The sequence below is a fragment of the Vanderwaltozyma polyspora genome, genomic scaffold (genome assembly GCF_000150035.1).
Source record: "Vanderwaltozyma polyspora DSM 70294 KpolScaffold1056 genomic scaffold, whole genome shotgun sequence".
NCBI lineage: Eukaryota > Fungi > Ascomycota > Saccharomycetes > Saccharomycetales > Saccharomycetaceae > Vanderwaltozyma > Vanderwaltozyma polyspora.
Genome location: NW_001834656.1, coordinates 22,627 through 40,184, shown reverse-complemented (window position 1 = coordinate 40,184; position 17,558 = coordinate 22,627). Strand labels below are relative to the sequence as shown.

At 32.6% G+C, this 17,558-nt stretch overlaps 9 protein-coding genes and 1 non-coding gene across 10 annotated transcripts; 3 read left to right on the top strand and 7 right to left on the bottom strand.

Annotated features, from left to right (window-relative positions):
- Positions 1-98: 98 nt before the first annotated feature.
- On the bottom strand, positions 99-1,349 carry NTA1 (amidase; the record flags this gene model as incomplete). Its single annotated transcript, XM_001644625.1, has 1 exon — positions 99-1,349. The coding sequence occupies one exon, from the start codon at positions 1,347-1,349 to the stop codon at positions 99-101; it is 1,251 nt and encodes a 416-aa protein (XP_001644675.1).
- Positions 1,350-1,807: 458 nt separating this feature from the next.
- Positions 1,808-2,185, top strand: RPA12 (DNA-directed RNA polymerase I core subunit RPA12; the record flags this gene model as incomplete). Its single annotated transcript, XM_001644624.1, has 1 exon — positions 1,808-2,185. The coding sequence occupies one exon, from the start codon at positions 1,808-1,810 to the stop codon at positions 2,183-2,185; it is 378 nt and encodes a 125-aa protein (XP_001644674.1).
- Positions 2,186-2,528: 343 nt separating this feature from the next.
- On the bottom strand, positions 2,529-3,911 carry ARP3 (actin-related protein 3; the record flags this gene model as incomplete). The annotated part of the gene is made up of 1 exon (XM_001644623.1): positions 2,529-3,911. The coding sequence occupies one exon, from the start codon at positions 3,909-3,911 to the stop codon at positions 2,529-2,531; it is 1,383 nt and encodes a 460-aa protein (XP_001644673.1).
- Positions 3,912-4,802: 891 nt separating this feature from the next.
- Kpol_1056p15 (lung seven transmembrane receptor family protein) lies at positions 4,803-6,344 on the bottom strand (the record flags this gene model as incomplete). The annotated part of the gene is made up of 1 exon (XM_001644622.1): positions 4,803-6,344. One exon carries the CDS (start codon positions 6,342-6,344, stop codon positions 4,803-4,805), a length of 1,542 nt encoding a protein of 513 aa, XP_001644672.1.
- A 1,029-nt stretch (positions 6,345-7,373) lies between these two features.
- On the bottom strand, positions 7,374-7,724 carry MCO14 (4a-hydroxytetrahydrobiopterin dehydratase; the record flags this gene model as incomplete). Its single annotated transcript, XM_001644621.1, has 1 exon — positions 7,374-7,724. One exon carries the CDS (start codon positions 7,722-7,724, stop codon positions 7,374-7,376), a length of 351 nt encoding a protein of 116 aa, XP_001644671.1.
- Positions 7,725-8,028: 304 nt separating this feature from the next.
- APM2 (Apm2p) lies at positions 8,029-9,654 on the top strand (the record flags this gene model as incomplete). The annotated part of the gene is made up of 1 exon (XM_001644620.1): positions 8,029-9,654. One exon carries the CDS (start codon positions 8,029-8,031, stop codon positions 9,652-9,654), a length of 1,626 nt encoding a protein of 541 aa, XP_001644670.1.
- Positions 9,655-9,931: 277 nt separating this feature from the next.
- On the bottom strand, positions 9,932-10,615 carry VPS24 (ESCRT-III subunit protein VPS24; the record flags this gene model as incomplete). Its single annotated transcript, XM_001644619.1, has 1 exon — positions 9,932-10,615. The coding sequence occupies one exon, from the start codon at positions 10,613-10,615 to the stop codon at positions 9,932-9,934; it is 684 nt and encodes a 227-aa protein (XP_001644669.1).
- A 329-nt stretch (positions 10,616-10,944) lies between these two features.
- Positions 10,945-11,016, top strand: Kpol_1056trna2. The gene has a single exon. It is a non-coding gene; the product is annotated as a tRNA-Glu (tRNA).
- Positions 11,017-11,259: 243 nt separating this feature from the next.
- SEC59 (dolichol kinase) lies at positions 11,260-12,762 on the bottom strand (the record flags this gene model as incomplete). Its single annotated transcript, XM_001644618.1, has 1 exon — positions 11,260-12,762. One exon carries the CDS (start codon positions 12,760-12,762, stop codon positions 11,260-11,262), a length of 1,503 nt encoding a protein of 500 aa, XP_001644668.1.
- Positions 12,763-15,835: 3,073 nt separating this feature from the next.
- On the bottom strand, positions 15,836-17,419 carry ERG5 (C-22 sterol desaturase; the record flags this gene model as incomplete). The annotated part of the gene is made up of 1 exon (XM_001644617.1): positions 15,836-17,419. One exon carries the CDS (start codon positions 17,417-17,419, stop codon positions 15,836-15,838), a length of 1,584 nt encoding a protein of 527 aa, XP_001644667.1.
- Between the last annotated feature and the right edge of the window lie 139 nt (positions 17,420-17,558).

The following is a 17,558-nucleotide window of genomic DNA, read 5'->3' as shown; positions in this document are numbered from 1 at the left end:
GCCCAAAACTAAACTATTTACATAAATGAGCTGTAAACTTTCATACACTCACTTTAATCAAATCTAACTTATTGCATTATAATTATGAACATCACAAATTACCTGATAATCTCGAAGTCCACATGACGCATTATTATACCTTCGTGGCATTTCCCCAAATTACCTAGTAATTCTACACTTTCATTAAGCGAATTCAAATTTGTCTCTGTATCTACATCTTGACCATTAAATTTCCAAATTCCAGAACTACCAGCAAATATAGTAGTTCCATCTTCAACACCGCACCTATTGGCCAACACTATAGTTGCATTCTTATCCTTGAATGCCCAAGGTGAATCTTTAGTGCTACCCATATAGGATTTTTCCCCACAAGAATATTCTAAATCATAGCTTGGAAAAGAGCTGTCATCAACAAACCTTTTATTTCTAAACATACAGGATAAAAATGGCATAAATCTTAAAAGCCAATAGTTGACATTGCTCATATCAGGTTTGTCTAATTCAGAATAACTAATTTCAATTGAATCTGAATCATTTTCAATTCTTTCAGTTTTATTGTTTTCATCGATATCAACAACAAATTTACCTTGCGATCCATGTAAAGGCAAGCTATGGTTCTTCAAGTTGGTTTCAATACCATGCATTACCTTTGATTTCGAATCATTTGAATGGTTAGTGTATGATGACGAATGCAACCACGCCATCGGACAAATAATTAACTCGGAATTATTATCTATATTATAAGTTGAGAATTCGAATTTATCGAATGGAGCTTGAAATTTATACGGGCTTAAATCCATACAAATACCAATTGAGGAATTTAAGGAGACATCGAGTTTTTCCCCTGTTCTGAGATCAGTACCTTTTCCAGGGAAGTCCAAGTTAAAATTCTGAAACCCATTTGGATTCTCTTCGCAGCCCCACTCTTCATCAGTATTGTATAGGAATGACTTCCTATAATTGAATACTAGTTTTCCATCTGGATCTACAACTGCTGCAGAGTTATATAAATGTTCCTTTTCTGAACTATCGATATATCTCTCAGGATATCCTATAACTGTATAACAGTTAAACATCTTGGATACCTTTTCCGCCAAATCAAAAGACACACCTTTGCTTGGATCATTGGTTAAATAAGGTAGAATATGCTCTCTTGAATGAAAGTTATAACCAGTGAGGGCGAACTCTGGAAATACTACTAAATCTGGAGTCTTTTGCGATCCCAGGGTCCCCTTAAACTTATCGATCAACTCATACACCCTGGAAACCGTCTGCTTCACCTGTCCAATTTGCGGATTTAATTGAACAATTGCAATATTTAACCCCACAGAAATTTTTCTAGAATTCATCAAACTTTTAGCAATCGGACTTCTATTTTTATTTTATTTTATTTTTGATTTATCTTCTGTTGCTCCTATAAAAAGCTTAGCTACACTTTTTCAGTTTTTCAGATCTAACTAGCACAAACTAAGCTGACCCATTCAAAACGATCCCATTATCAAACACAAGGATAACATTCCATCCATAGATTCGGTTTATATATCTACAATCTACTTAACTTAACGAACCTTCAAGTATGATAGAAGCCAAACGATCTTGACCTTTAAATTTGAGTCTCTTTTTGAAAAAATATCTATCATTATACACGGCGATATCATTCAGCTCATCGCTGAAAAATTTTGATCAAAATTTGAGATTAAAAGCAATGAACCTGAAGAAACCATCATTAAAAGTATAAGAAATGGTATTAAATTAATTATAATTGTTCACATTGTTGATAGTGAGAGTGTGTTAGTTGAGTCCTAAAATGTCTGTTGTTGGTTCTCTTATATTCTGTTTAGATTGTGGTGATTTATTGGATAATCCGAGTGCTGTTACAGGATCTGATTTAGAATGTTCACAATGCCAGGCTACATATCCTAAGAGTAAATTTTCTAATTTAAAGGTTGTTACAAGTACGGCAGAAGATGCATTCCCATCTTCCTTGAGATCTAAGAAGTCTGTGGTCAAGACCAGTTTGAAGAAAGATGAATTGAAGGATGGTGCTACTATTAAGGAAAAATGTCCGAAATGTGGTAATGAAGAAATGCAATATCATACTTTACAACTTAGATCGGCAGATGAAGGTGCTACAGTCTTCTATACCTGTCCAGCTTGTAGTTACAAGTTTAGAACCAACAATTAACCTCATTTCTGCATCTGTTTTTTATTATATTATAAACCAAAGGCCAAGACTAGAATAGAAGAGAAGCCTGTAAATTATTTTATATACATTGTATAGCATATCAAGAGTAATAGAAAATAAGAATATTATTAAACTTTCTGAGATTCAGTGTTTTATTTTACAGTTAGTGGAAGTAAAGATTAATTCGTTAAAAAATTCTTATTTAAATATTATAGATCCATAAACAGTGTTGTTTATATACACATCTACATATGACGTTGGATTTTATTCTTATCTTTGCATCTTCAAACCCTGATATTAACCTTCGACAGAGGAAGTTGCTTATTGTACAAGGATATGGCTATTAAACCATATTGAACAAACTAAAGTTTCTGACAATTTCAGGACCGTATTCTTCATAGTCCTTCTTAGTATGACAATAACTCTTGAATTCTGCGGTTTGAGCAAGTAAGGAACCACCGAACCAAACGGCATTTCTTTGTTTTCTGTGTGAAATAACTTGAACGTCAACACCAGTTGATTTGACACCTGTTACTGCTTCATTCTGGATGATTCTGCTGTTTACAATGGATTTGATATCTCTCTGTAGACGACGGCTGAAATCTTTGAACATTGTTGAACCACCAGATAGTACAATGTTATTGTATAAACCTTTACGGACATCAATAGGACAAGCTTGGATGGTGTGATCAACAACGGTTGGCAATGGTGTCAAGAAGTCGGAAGAAGCAATTTCAGGGTTGAAGAAAATTTCAGGAGCCAAAAATCTTTCGTAACCAATATCAACAACTTTTTGCTTAGTCTTGTCTTGATTCTCTATGATGAATTGTGCGAACTTTTCAGGTTGTCTATCAAATTTATTGAATTCTTTTACTATATCAGGACAAACATAACAATATTCTTGTTTAATACGTTCGGCAGTTCTTAAAGATGTATCAGCTTCACCACGTTCTCTTAACAAAGATTGAATAAATAAAGTAATGTCTCTACCTGCAATTGGGATATTTTTAATGGCAGAACCAATAACGTAACCTTCAGCAACTGGAATAACGTGAGTGACACCATCACCAGAATCAATAACAGTACCTGTCAATGATCTATCGGTAACTTGTGAGGATGTCCAAGAGGCGGCCAAGGCTAAAACAGCTTGCACAGCAATATATAAACCTGCACAATTGAATGATTCAAAGAATATTTCGGCCACTTGTTCTCTGTTTTCTGGAGGGTTTAAAGGTGGTTCAGTCAATAAGAAGAAATGATCCTCTGGTTCTGCCCTTAGATATTTAAAAATCGAATTTTCCCAGAATCTTTCCATGTGATCCCAATTTTCAATTTGACCATGTCTAATTGGATAGCTCAAAGAGTAGGATGGACCTTGAGATGCTATCAAAGCTTCATTACCAATATAAAAATCTAAATCCTCGGTACCTCTTTTACCAGCTAAATTATTTGATAATAATAGATTATTTGAAGACAAATTGTTACCAAATGAAGTGGCAGAAGTGGAATTACCAAAGTAAGGGTTGTTAATTTGACCAGAACCACCAGAAGAAGCAGCACCGCTAGCAGTGTTCGATTGATTTGAACTAGTCTTGGCACCGCTGGCTTGAGAAGTGGCAATAGAAGTAGGGAAAATCCAGGATGGAGAATCGTTACCGGCATAACCTAACTTGGTCAAACCAGTACCGTTATCCATAACAATGGCAGGATTATTCAAATAAGACATAACTGATTAAATGATAATATTTTTTTTTTATTTTGTTTGACAAATATGTATATTGCACCGCAGTTAATTATTTCTGATTGAATTAAAAAAGGATATCAATTTCCTTATTTCAAATGAAACTTAATACTGCACTAATTCACGATACAAAATCCCACAATGGTCCTATTGTTTGTCTCAATTGAGTAGTTTTAAACAACATTTATTAAACATTAAATATTACCTTTAACTTTATTACTACTTATTTTAAAGTGCTGAATGAAACTTGAAATGAAAAGTTGTTTAAAAGGGGTTTATTACCCGGCATGTCCGAGGAAATGTTACCCTGTTAGAGTCGATTGGTAGCGCCATTAAATATTATCATTTATTATAATATAGAATATTTATAACGATGCAATTTCAGGATGAACGATCGTAATGGCAAACCAAGATTGATAGTTGGACTCTCTTCATCAACTCTATATAGTCTACTTAATTGTAAATTTGAAAATCATCATCATCATCATCATTATCATCAATCTTACTTGATTTCATTTTTAGACGCTCCTTCTAATCTCAATGCTGTTTGGCTTGCAATGACAAAAAAGAAATATACTTATATATTAAACATTTTTATATACAATTAAATGTCAGAAGGTGTTGACTAAAAGATACATATACAGAGAATGGATAGATGAACACCAGTTAGTTACAAAAGCAACTTCATTTTCGAATGGGTTACAAGAAGCTCTTCGTCATTCGTTAAGATCGATTGTTGGCTGGGTAGAAGCTTCACAACGCTAATATGAACATAATTGAATATATGAATCCCCTTCATTAACTTTTATCTTAATTATTGTACCATTGTTTGTGGTATCGTAGGAGCTATTTGGAGGGGATTAATTTGGAAATAAACTATTTGTTATCATTTGTCACTGGAGTTTGATCATCTATTTTTGTAGTGTTTGTGTTTTGAATATCCAGTTCATCATCTGTAAAATCTAAATCTAAATCGTCTGCATTTGTGGTGGCAGTTGGGACAGAGTCATCGACTTCACCTAATGACTGTAGATCGTCTAAATCAAAATCTGCGACATTTTCTGGGTCAGTTGGCAATTGTTGGGAAGAAGCCAACATGTAAGAGGTTGATGTTGGTCTCCAGATAAAAGCCAAAGTTACAAATACACCGAAATATACCAATGTTGGCCAGAAATCGGTATAGAAAAATCTAGTTCTCCAATGTTGTTCGATCATTTCGATAGTGTTTGTACCGATATAAACAAAGGAAGAAACGATGGTACCCATGAATATTAAGAACAGAGAACCATAAATGATCGTTATCAATTTCTTGTACATACCTAACTTTACTACTTGTCTTTGCTCTCTTAGATATATCATTGTCTTTGTCATAGATCTTAGAATCATGTAGTAGAAAGCGAACAAGGTGATACCTAATGGAATGAAAGTGATCAAGATCAACAATGAAGTTGATTCAGGGTTAGACAAGTAGTTTTGGATCAAATAAGCAGTAGCAATGGCGAAATTGAAAACCGCGAACATTTGGCAACGTCTCATCAAAGTCTTGTTCAGTTTTGGGAAAACGATACCATATCCCAAACCAACGATCAACAGTAAGAAGAAAGAGAAGGTGACTTTACCAGCAGTTAAAATTGACAAGAACACCATATAAACAGTAATACCTGGGGTATTACCCTTTTCATTTTTCAAATCGTAATAAGCCCAAATAAAGATTGATTCGGCAGTTAAAAATACGAAGAAAGCCAATAAATATTTTTGCAAAGGCAACAATTCATGTTTGTGTTTCCAGAAGGCAAAAGAGTATAAAGCCATTGCTATCACGTAGAAGATCCCCAATAAACCATACAATGGCAACTTGTTAATTTCAGCAGCAGCTAAGTGACCGTAAGCATTTCTGAAATTGACCACAGCATCGAAGTTAGTACCTTCCGAGTATGTGAAAGCAGTAACACAATAGTAACCAGTCTTGGTAACAGGGTATTTAGTATCGTGCAAACCTGTGAAATCTTGGGAAAAGGTCATAATCGGATGTACTATAGATTTATTAGTATTTGAAAAAGGATCATAGACGACATCCTGAATAATAAATTGGTTTTTAGAGGATTCGTTACATAACTTAGCATCTATAGCGTACTCATCACAGATATAGTAATATTCGTCATCAGGTAATCTAACACCTAAATGTTCAAAATCTTGGAAATCAAAAATTGCTACAATTAAGCCAGGATCATTTTCTGCTAATTCTGATAATTTTTTAACATTAAAAGAGATGAATGGGTCTACTTTCCCACTGTAGTCCTCCTTGGAGTACATACCAGAGCATTTTCTATAATATTTTTCATTGATCTTTTCCTTATTAGCATTAACAAATAATGAAAAGTTTAGTAATAGGGACAGCACATAAAATAAAAGTTTCATTGTTAGAGGAGTAACAACAACAAAGACACAAGAACCTAAACTAAAATAATTTTCAACAGATCTTGTTCAGTGACACCAGAGCTTTGCCAAGACAATAACAAACCAATTTAACATAACCTCTTTTAATAAAAGTAGTTAGTACTTATACATATATATATTTATATACTAAATTAGATCATAGCTGTAAAAGGAGACACTTATTATTTTTTTCATTTCATTTGTTACAATAAATTTCCCGCGAATTTGTGTGTGTGTTTTTTCTTTACTATGGGTGGGCTTGGGTTTGGGAGGATTTTGGAAGGAGGGATGGTCACGTGTGGTCATGTGATTTATTTGTAATCACGTAATGAAGTGTAAGGTAGGGTAACGTGCGTTTCTGTGCGTTTCTGTGCACGTGATAGCAATGCCACAATTTACAACTATACAGATAGTTGTAAATTGACATATAGACATGGTACATAGTGGGAGAAGGAGACAATGCAATTGGGTGTCTTACTATCTACACTGATTCCATTTAATGTCTCTCGTGGAGCTGTCAATTTCTCTTCTTGTATATATTGAAGTCGAACTCAGAAGCATTTTGTGATCATAATGATGGTTAACACTGTCGCGATAGGAATTGGTCATGGAGAATAGTAGCAAAAATTGAGAAAATTGAGTTAAGTTGCATAGATTGTTCTTTTGGGGGTGGGGGGTCTCCAACAGTGGGCACCGGTCATTAGAAGAAATGAATGAAACCTTTTTATTTAATTCAAACAAATGTCACGTGATTGATATTTGTTGTAATATATCTTATAAGAAGCGATTCATAATATATTATATAGGCAATATAAACTAGTCATCAACTTGGGAGCTTGCTCACCTTACTAACTATCGACGTTTGCATTGTTCTAACAGACGTTAGTCTTGTAGCTCGGAGTTCTCATATATGTACAGGAAACTGTTTCAATGACACAATTGTTCTTCCAATTCCATTAGCCAAACTTTATCTTATTCTACTCTAGTTTAAGCAAGACGTAATATCCGATCCTACTTTTCTTCCGCAACTCCTTCTTCAAATTTGTACATATCCACGTACTTTTCGATCCTTTTAGCTAATTTCAAATCAATATCACTGACCTGATTGCCAATATCGTGTGTGGTCAACTTAATTCCAAGCCGATTGTAATTCAACGTCAATTCAGGATGGTGGCCCCAAAGATGAGACCTCATAGCAATGGCATTAAACAACGAACAAGCAGTCTCAAAATCTCTCACTTCAATCGGTTCTCGCACTAATTTACTATTTTCGATCTTCCAGTGAGGTAACGATATAAGCTTCAAAGCAATCTGTTCTTTACTCAATACAACTGGAGCAACTCGGGAAATCTTATTATACATCTCTTTATACTATTTCAATCAGCTTACGCATCAAATTCATCCTCATTCTCCCCATCTTGACCATTCATTGTTCTTGAATGTTTATTTCATTGCTGTTTAAATAATCCATTATGCCTTATATACTAAGCCGGCTTTTAAAATATATTATGGCAATATAAGACGAAATAAATATATATCATACATAAATATATAACACTTGTAGTAAAAACAAATAGTGCTGTAATGGACCTAACATCTAAGGGTTCAAGAAAAGCTGTGGTTTGGAATAGTGCATTATAGATTGGGCAGGTTGTAGTGAGTGGAGATGTCGTCATGTTTATTTATTTTAGATGAATCCTTAGAGCCTTTAATCTCTAAAAATGTTAAATCAGTAAGAAATTTGACAGGCATACTAGAGTTCTTTAAACTAAATTATAAAGAGAATGGTCCTCCAGTGTTCACGGTCTTGGAATGGCATTACGTTTTTATTAAGAGGGATTCTCTTTGGTTTATGACTGCTATTCACGAAACTGATGATAGAATTACAAATTTAATGGCATTAACTTTTTATCTGGATCAATTATATCTATTATTGAAAACTTATTTTAATAGAAGCTCCCTTGATAGAAACATTGTACTGGACAACGTATTGTTGATCATAGAATTGATTGATGAGAGTATGGATTTTGGAATTGTTCAATTAACAGATCCAAGTATCATTAAGGATTATATTAGGGTCAAGGTCAATTCGCCAATTACACATTTGACTTCTGATGATGATAGTGATACAGAAGAAAAACATAAAGGTCTATCAACTTATATACCCGGTAAGACAGATATTGTCAAACTATGGAAGGGCCAACCTGCAGTCACAGCTAATGAAGGAAAGTCAAATGAACAAGATAATTATGATGACGATGACGATGAAAACTTCATCAATAGCTATATAGCTAAGACTACAATAATGCCTGTCTCATGGAGAACAAAAGGTATTTACTATGCTAAAAATGAATTTTTCTTAGATGTAATTGAAAAAGTACAGTACTTGATGGATTTTAGTACTGGTAGAATAAGGAAAAATTTGATACATGGTGAAATCAAGTGTAAATGTTATCTATCAGGTATGCCAACATTGAAAGTAGCATTGAATAAATTGATCAAAAACGATGAACAATTCATTTCAAACTCAAAATTTCATCAATGTGTCTCTATAAATTCTTTGAAAAGAGAAATTAATAATGAAGAAGAAGAAAACACTTATCATGGCAAGGAAATAGAATTTATACCGCCGGATGGTGAATTTGTACTGTGTAAATACGAATTGAAGAGGCATGTTAGGGATGTGCCGGTAATAAAACTATCAAATATAGAAATTAAACCTAAATTGAAAAAATATAAGATTCAAATCCATGTTACCATCGAAACACACTTTAAAAAACAAAATTCAACTTCAGTGTTGACTATTAAGATTCCATTACGTATGGTTTTTTCCCAATATAAAATAGACTTAACTAAACAACCAAGGTTTAAAAGTGATTTTGGTGAGGTGTTATTTAATATCTCAGATGACTTCCTAATTTGGGAAGTGGGATCAATGAAAGGTGGTAATGGTGAAAGTAAAAATAATATGGTTGCTGAATTCTTCATCTTTAATCAAGAAGAATACGATAGATTGCAAGAAGAAATGAAAACATCAATGAATCCACCTCCCTTAAGAGAAGGTCCTAAACTTGAGGAAATTTATGAACAGACGCATGATAATAGGGATGAACATGATAAAAATGGCATTTCACAACAGCTGTTAACAATGAAATTTGAGGTTCCATATTCGACTTGTAGTGGGCTAAAAGTTGAATATTTGAAAATCGAAGAAAATCAAGTTAATTATCAATCATTCCCTTGGGTGCGTTACAAAACAATAAATGATGATGAATATGCTTATTTAATTTGATATTCATATTTCTGCATAGAGAACAATTATAAACGATAATTTTTTATAAAAAGTACTATAAATATATAATCTTTAATATAGAATCGTTTCTCTCATTTTAAAGAAAATTGTGTATATAGACAACATTGTTCATATAAATTCATCATTAAATATTATAAATATACAACATAATAGAATAATATACAAGTCAGTAGATACTCAAATGCAATTCGGCCTATTTTTTTGAAGGTAAGAGATTAAATAGAGCATCCCCCTTCTCATCCAATTTTTCTATAAATCAGTTTTGTAATGCTTTCAATCTTTCTCTCATTTCATTAATCATATTATCAGCTTCTTCGCCAATTTGGTCCTCTGGAATTTCTTCTTGTGATACTTCTTCTTCGACAGGAGCTTGAATATTAGTAGGAGTTTCATCTACCTTCTCGAATTTTTCATTAGTATATTGTTCAACGATCTTATTGACCTCATTTTCTATTTCTTCATCCATTTCATCATCCATCTCACCAACAGATTCCATTGTATCATCAATCATCTCACTGATCAAGCCTGACTTCATCAATTCTCTTTCCAGCTCCATCATTGTTCCTTGTAATTGTGGTAGTCTCACCAATTGGTTAACTTCCATCATCAATCCAGTACTCTGAGCCATTTGGGCAGATAACAAATTCATTCTAAAAGCCTCATCGATCTTCATTCCAACAGACTCCAGTTGTGCCTTTGAAGTATACATCCTGCTATACTGTTTATTAATTTGATATAATTCTTTAGCATATATTCTCACAGCCTTAACGTCATTTTTCTTTGCAGCACGTTTAATCAGCAATTGAGTTTTATTTTGCAGTGCTGATAACTCTCTTAAAGATTTATCTATAGTTCTCCCATTCTTTCTCAGAACAGATTTAATCTTGTTATGCTGCTCTTTTCGATCTGGTCCCCAAATTGCCTTTTTAAGATAATCCATATTAACCTTAAACTTATAACTAATTCACAATTAACTCTTAAACCTTTCTGATCTAGCCCCCTCAAAAAAAAAATACTATGTATAATAAAGAGTGATCCCACCTAAAAATATTCGATAACCTAGGGAGATTAAATATATCTAATCCCTTCGATCTTCGTACTTTACCATCCTTTACGAATAACAAAATATTCGCTATAATTGGATTAAGCCTTTGATTTATATTATACACTTTCAAATTACGATATCTTGTGTGCATTAAAAGTGAAAATCATGACCATAATCAGTCTTGTTGGTCCTCATCCATACTTAAAATATTTCAACAATTATTATCCGATATAGTGTAACGGCTATCACATCACGCTTTCACCGTGGAGACCGGGGTTCGACTCCCCGTATCGGAGTTTCTTTTTTGTCAAATTATTCAATAAATGTAGCAGAGATGTATTCCAACTGGTAGTTGAATTAAATCTGATCTCTGTAAATGTGCATTGTAATATAATATATGTATATATGTTTCATTAAATTGATTAGTTATGAATGTTATATATTAGTGTAGTTAGTTTTTTGGGGAAATGAGACTTCAGGAATTAGGAGTCTGGATTGAATTAGAATTATGGAATAATTAGAGGGTAAAAAAAGAATTATTATTGTCTAGCAAAAATACGTTCGCAAATCAACATGAATGTTGGTATTAAAATGTTATCATTAAGCACGCTGTTTCCTTCAAGGATACCGCTTAGTGTGCAAATTTTAAATAAATCAGCAGTAGAAATGTCAGTAAAATAGCCGAGATACTCCTTTAAAATATGACAAGTTAGCATTGTACTCAATATGAAAGCCACTGTACCTTCTACAGTTTTAGACGTACCGGGCCATTTAATTGTACCAATTTTTTTACCCACTATAGATGCAATTGAATCACCGATTCCTAAACCTACCAAGCCAATTGGGGAGTCCGATAATAATAATGGAGTTGAAACGCCGACTATTAGATAAATGTAAGATATGATGACAGGGCCATTTTCATCTCTGAAATCAGTGAACGATCTCAAATGGAGGTCCAATTGATTACCAATTGGGTCTAATTTCAGATATCTTGTATATTCTACAATTAAAAACAGTACAATTGAACCAGCTAATGAAATTTTAACAAATAGAGGATCTATTTTAAATGGGTATACCAATAAAACTATTATTAAAAAATGCCAAACTTTTCTTGAAGTATTTAATGAAAACTTTGATTTATTCATCATAATATTGGGTATTAGAATTAATAATGCAAGTAACCAGGTAAATAGAATTTTCTGGCGGTCAATTGAAGTTGAAATAAAATTAATCAACCATATCAATGGGTCCTGACCCTCAATAACTAAATTTTTAACCAGTAATGGGAATGTAATCAAAATATTTGAAGATAGCAATACAGATCTCAGATATTTAAAGTTCTTCTCGATTTTTGTTAATTTTAATAACTTAATAATTGTATAATTTATGGTAATCACGTTAATCAAAGAGAACATTAGGGCTTTAAACAAATTGTTATAGATCAGCTCTTTTGAATCATTTAAGAATAGCAAATTAGTTAGAAAAATACTGAATAGGTTACAATCGATGTTATCGAAACTTTTGTAATCTCCGATTTTAGCTAAAATGGAGCATAATAATGAATTGATGAATATTGGTATTACTTGGGTGGTGAATGTGCCGTTGATTGAATATAATAAATATAATTGCAATAACAATTTTGATAAATATGAGATATCAAATGAATTAAAGGTTAAAATTGTATTTAAAAATATACAATCCGTTTGGAAATAGAAAGACATTAATAAAGGTAGAAGGAATAGATACACAGTATCGAATTTCCATAAATTATTGAAGTTATTGTTGAAACTCAAAAAAGAACCCATAGTGAATACAATCAAAATTTTTAATAAAGGCAATCCATAGAATAACAAATCATTTTTAAGGGTTAAATAACAACAGAGTGACAGTATGGACAATTGTATAACTTTGTCAGTATAAAGATAGGTAATGTTGTAATCTATAGTGTTAACGACATTATCCTTACGTACTTCATGCTCATTGAATTGTATACTTCTGTCATTAAGAGTAGAAGCATGGTTAGTTATAGTGGAAGACACCATCTGATTGATTGGATACTGGAGAGAAAGAAAAATGCACTAGTAATGATAAAAAGTAGTATAGAGAGAAGTATATATATATGTGTGTATGTGTATTTCTTGAACCAAAAGTGAGTGAATTACCCCAGATCTGAATGCATAAAACAAACAACAAACAGTATAACAAACAAAAGTAAACGGAACAAAAGAGGTCAGGATGGTTCAATAAAAACTCGATCTCACAATAAACTACACGTGCAAATTGATCCCATACATATATCCATAAATATATCTATCTATGTATATATATATATATATATATATATATATATATATATTTATATATATAATCACTCTCGCAGTTGCACTTTCACTTAGACGTTAAGCCTGTATTAGAACCAAGATATACGATGACCTTAGATTCATATAACAATAAGGATCAAAACACAAATATGACACAGAATAAACAAAACTAATCCCAACATGTGAAACTAGCCACAACGAAAATACCCTGATGCCCATCTGACATCAAACCAAAACCTTGCCTGCTCTTATCCGTATCGACATCAACATCAACATCAACATCATCTTGGACCCATAACATAACATAACAGAACTAATTTCGATATTGCTCCCAATTGAACCCGGATCAAGAATGCCCTAACCATTTCGAAATTGTCACTTTCGAAATATTCCAAATATTCGAAAACGAAAAAAAAAGCAAAGTGAAAAATTTTTTCTTCTCTTCTCTCTTCTCTTCTTATGTCGATGTTGCATTGGATCCATGTTCGAAACAGCAAACACATACACAACACAGTAAGAACTTTGATAATGGTCAGTTTTACAATTAATTTTCTTTTGTATATAAGGAGACTACATTTTCTATAAGTTTTATTTCATCCATATTGTTTAATTTTATCAATTTCTCTTATAATAGCTTTTCTTTTATTCTGATACAAGAGGGCAAGGAACATCTTTCATCTTCGATGCAGTTGATTCGAGACAGATTCAAAATAAGTTATTGCAATTATTTATATTTTTTTAAAAATATATATGTATTTGTCTATTAAATAAGTTTGTTTATCGTTCCATTGATGACCATGATAAAAACATACAAACTAGAGTTTCTGAACTTTAATGATTAGAAAACTGATCATGCATATCTCACTGAGGTTAACGATAATTATTGCAAACTTATTGGTTTCTTTTACCTTAAAGAGCCGGATGATTAACATATATGTAGATATGGATAAGAGGAATACAGTTGTATTTCTGTAACTTGTTTTGGATGTTTGTTTTTCTGTCTGCTACTGCATCGATGGCAATTTGAAGTAGTATTTTTTTGATTTTTTTGACATTCTTAGTCTAAATGATGATGTAACAAAAACAAAAGCTGGAATTACTGGCTGAACGATTATATGTTGATACGTTTTTGCACTATTTCTGATTACAATATATTTTTATTATTAAGAATGTTTTTAAAGCAAAACTTTACTATTTCGAATGTGAAGATGTTTGGAAAATTTTCGAGGAAACAGTAGTTCTCTCTATTATTTTCTATCATTAGAAAAATGTATATGTGAAGATGAAGAGTCACAGCACTGGGCACTGATAAATTAATAAAATTTTTTTTTGCAAAATGAGTGACACCGCTTTAAGTAGGCCTAGAAAACCTACGCTACAGATTCATATTACATTTATGTTTTTTTTTATGATTTTTATAGTAATATTTGCATCTGAGAAACTAAGATTTTTACACTTTTATATTATAATCTGGAATGTGGTAACCTCCTTTTTATGTTTCAATCCATAAATCATATTTATGACTATTTTAGTGATGAATACTTATAGATGACGAGTCTGATCTACTTTGTGAAGACAAAACTATTTTTAATTCCATTCATGCATTTCTGAAAATATGTTAAATCGAACATTCGTTTTGTAATTAATGAAAGTGTTAAAATCAACAGTCTGTATCAGTCGATTGAGCTGTCAACGTTTCTTAATGCATTTTACTATACCAATTTTTTTTTTTATGTATAAAAAATAGTTAATACAAAAGATGAAACTGTTTAAAAATGACAAGCATATGTCTGAATTCTACTATGTTAGATAAACAAACATGTCTGATTTGTATTAACTATTAATAGGTTTGATAGCTTTCCTAATTTATTACGACGGTTTTTAATAATTTTGTTATGAGAATCTTTTCAGAAGAAGAGACATCAAGGCTATTGATTATTTATTTTCGAATCTAGTTATTGTTAATTCCGTGCAACGATTAATGGTTTTCTGACTTTAATTTATATGTTTATGATGAATTTACTTTTATCACGACGGTCAACTGCGTTTCTTTACCTGTTTAATTAAGAAACTTTGATGATAACTGCCTGTGACAAGGCATGATACTGACATCTATAAATTAAAGCGGAATAATCATTTCTCTTTGGATGTATTTTCCCATCAGGGAAAATACTACAGTAGCTGGTTAATCTTTAATAGTCATGATTGAATTAATCATTTTATCTTGATTTTTATTTTTTTTGTTTCAATTAAATGGTAGTTTGAGATCAAATTTCCATCCATATTGAAATATCTTGTAGAATTTAATATTGTTACAATTATAATTATGATGACAATTCCTTGAGCTACATTTTACTTCTTTGAGATTTCATTATTGATGAAGAAGACCTCAATTAATTTATTTTGCACGTCAGTCTGATCTTTATTAATTGTAACATAAAATTTCCATTACCTTGCTTGAGATTGAACTTGAAATTAAAAATGTAGAAATATCATGTGCTTGAACTTATCTGTAAAATTGAATCAGTAGTAGTATAAATATATATAGATATATATATATCGAATATAAAAATAATGTAAAAAGAGATTGTAAATATACTAATAAATAAAATGGTTTATCCTCGTTATATAGATGTTTTTTTTGAATTTTTTGTTTCAACTGTTTAGTTAGATTAATGATTTTAAGAAAATAGTTGTCATATGTTAGTTATTATTCTAATTGTTTCTTGATCTTAATTAAAGAAATAATGCGATCAATCGATTGGTTAATTTATCGGTTAATTTATTAATTAAATTATTCAGTGACTTCACCGGTGATTGGATCTCTTCTCTTGAAAGACATCCATAAATCATCCTTAGGGAAAATAGTAGCGAAAACCTTGATCTTTTCACTTAATGGGGTGACCTTGTGTTTGAAATCAGTATACAATGCAAATTTACCGATTAATGCAGCAAAAGTGATCAAGACGTAAGTTTGACCTAAACAAACATGAGGACCACAACCAAAGACCAACCAATTCTTCTTAGCTTCAGAGGCCTTTGAACCTTCGACCCATCTTTCTGGGATAAAGTCATCTGGGTTTTCGTAAACTTCTGGGTCATGTAAAGCTGGGTATAAAGTTGGAATCAACATGGCACCCTTTGGAGCAGTGTAGTTTGGAGAGACAGGGAATTTTTGTTTGACAACATATGGAACCATTAAAACAGGAGGTCTGTAACGTAAAGTTTCTTTAATTACCATGTTAGTATAAGTCATTTTTTCAATCAATTCAATAGTCAATGGGGTGTTTAAGTCATTGTTACGAACAGCCATTTGTTCTTCTCTGATTTTTTGTAGAATATCTGGACGATCAGCAACGATTTGGAATAACCAACAAGCTAAAGAGGAAGAGGCATCTTGGGAGGCGAATAGGAAAGTGAAGACAGCTTCTGAGATTTCTTTGTTTGAGAATTCTCTATGGAATAATCTTGATTCGGAATCATTACGGTCCTTAGCATCATGCATTAATTTACACCAAGCGTCCATGACACAGATTGGTTTACCACCAGCAGCGATGTGATCTTTAGCTCTTTGGGCACAGGATTCGAAAATCTTCATAGCAGCATCGGCGGTTCTCTTACCATACCAAGTCTTTGTGTAAGGTAAAATGATTGGGAAGTTGACTAATTCCAAAGCAGCGGTAACCAAATAATAATCATCAGCAATTTTTCTAATTTGATCTTCAGTGATGTAATCACCACAGAAGGATTGCAAAGACAAAGCACATAAGATTTCTCTCATTTCATGGAAGAAGACTTGTGGTTCATAGTTGTTCTTTTTTGAGTATTCGACGAATTTTTCCATGTATTTATCGATGACTTCTTCTTGAGAAGGTAAGTATTGAGCCAAAGCAGTTTTGGTGAACAACCCGTTCAAAGATTTTCTGTAGTCGACGTGGGCCTTACCATCCAAAAAGACCCAGTTTGAAGGTCTTAGGATCTTGACGGCGACGTCAACGACACAAGGTTTGACGAATTTTGGAGCTTGTAAGATTTTTCTTGCCAAGTCTCTTGTGGAGGCGATGACGACGAATTTATGGAAGATGGAGACACAGGACAATTCACCGGAATCCCATTTGGCTTTATATTCTTCGAATTTTGGATCTAGGGATTCCAAGAAAGGGCCGATGATAGGGTAGAACTTGAAAGCTGGGCCTGCGATGGAACCTTTTTTAATTTGGTAGCTGATTTGGTCCCAGACCAATAGGACTGAGATCAGTGTGACGAAAATTTTCCAGTATGATAGAGATTGGATGGAGACGAGTAGAGAGGAGGAGTCTATACTTGTCATGTTATTTAGATTGTTGTTGATAGCCATAGCCATATCTGGGTGCGACATGATTATATGAGGGTGATGTGGGTGGGGAAGGTGATTGTTGTGATAGAATAGGATAGAATAGAATAGAATAATTGGAATTGACAATGGAAAGAGCAATTACCAGGAACACAAAGTCAAAAGCAATTAGTGGAAGGTTTAT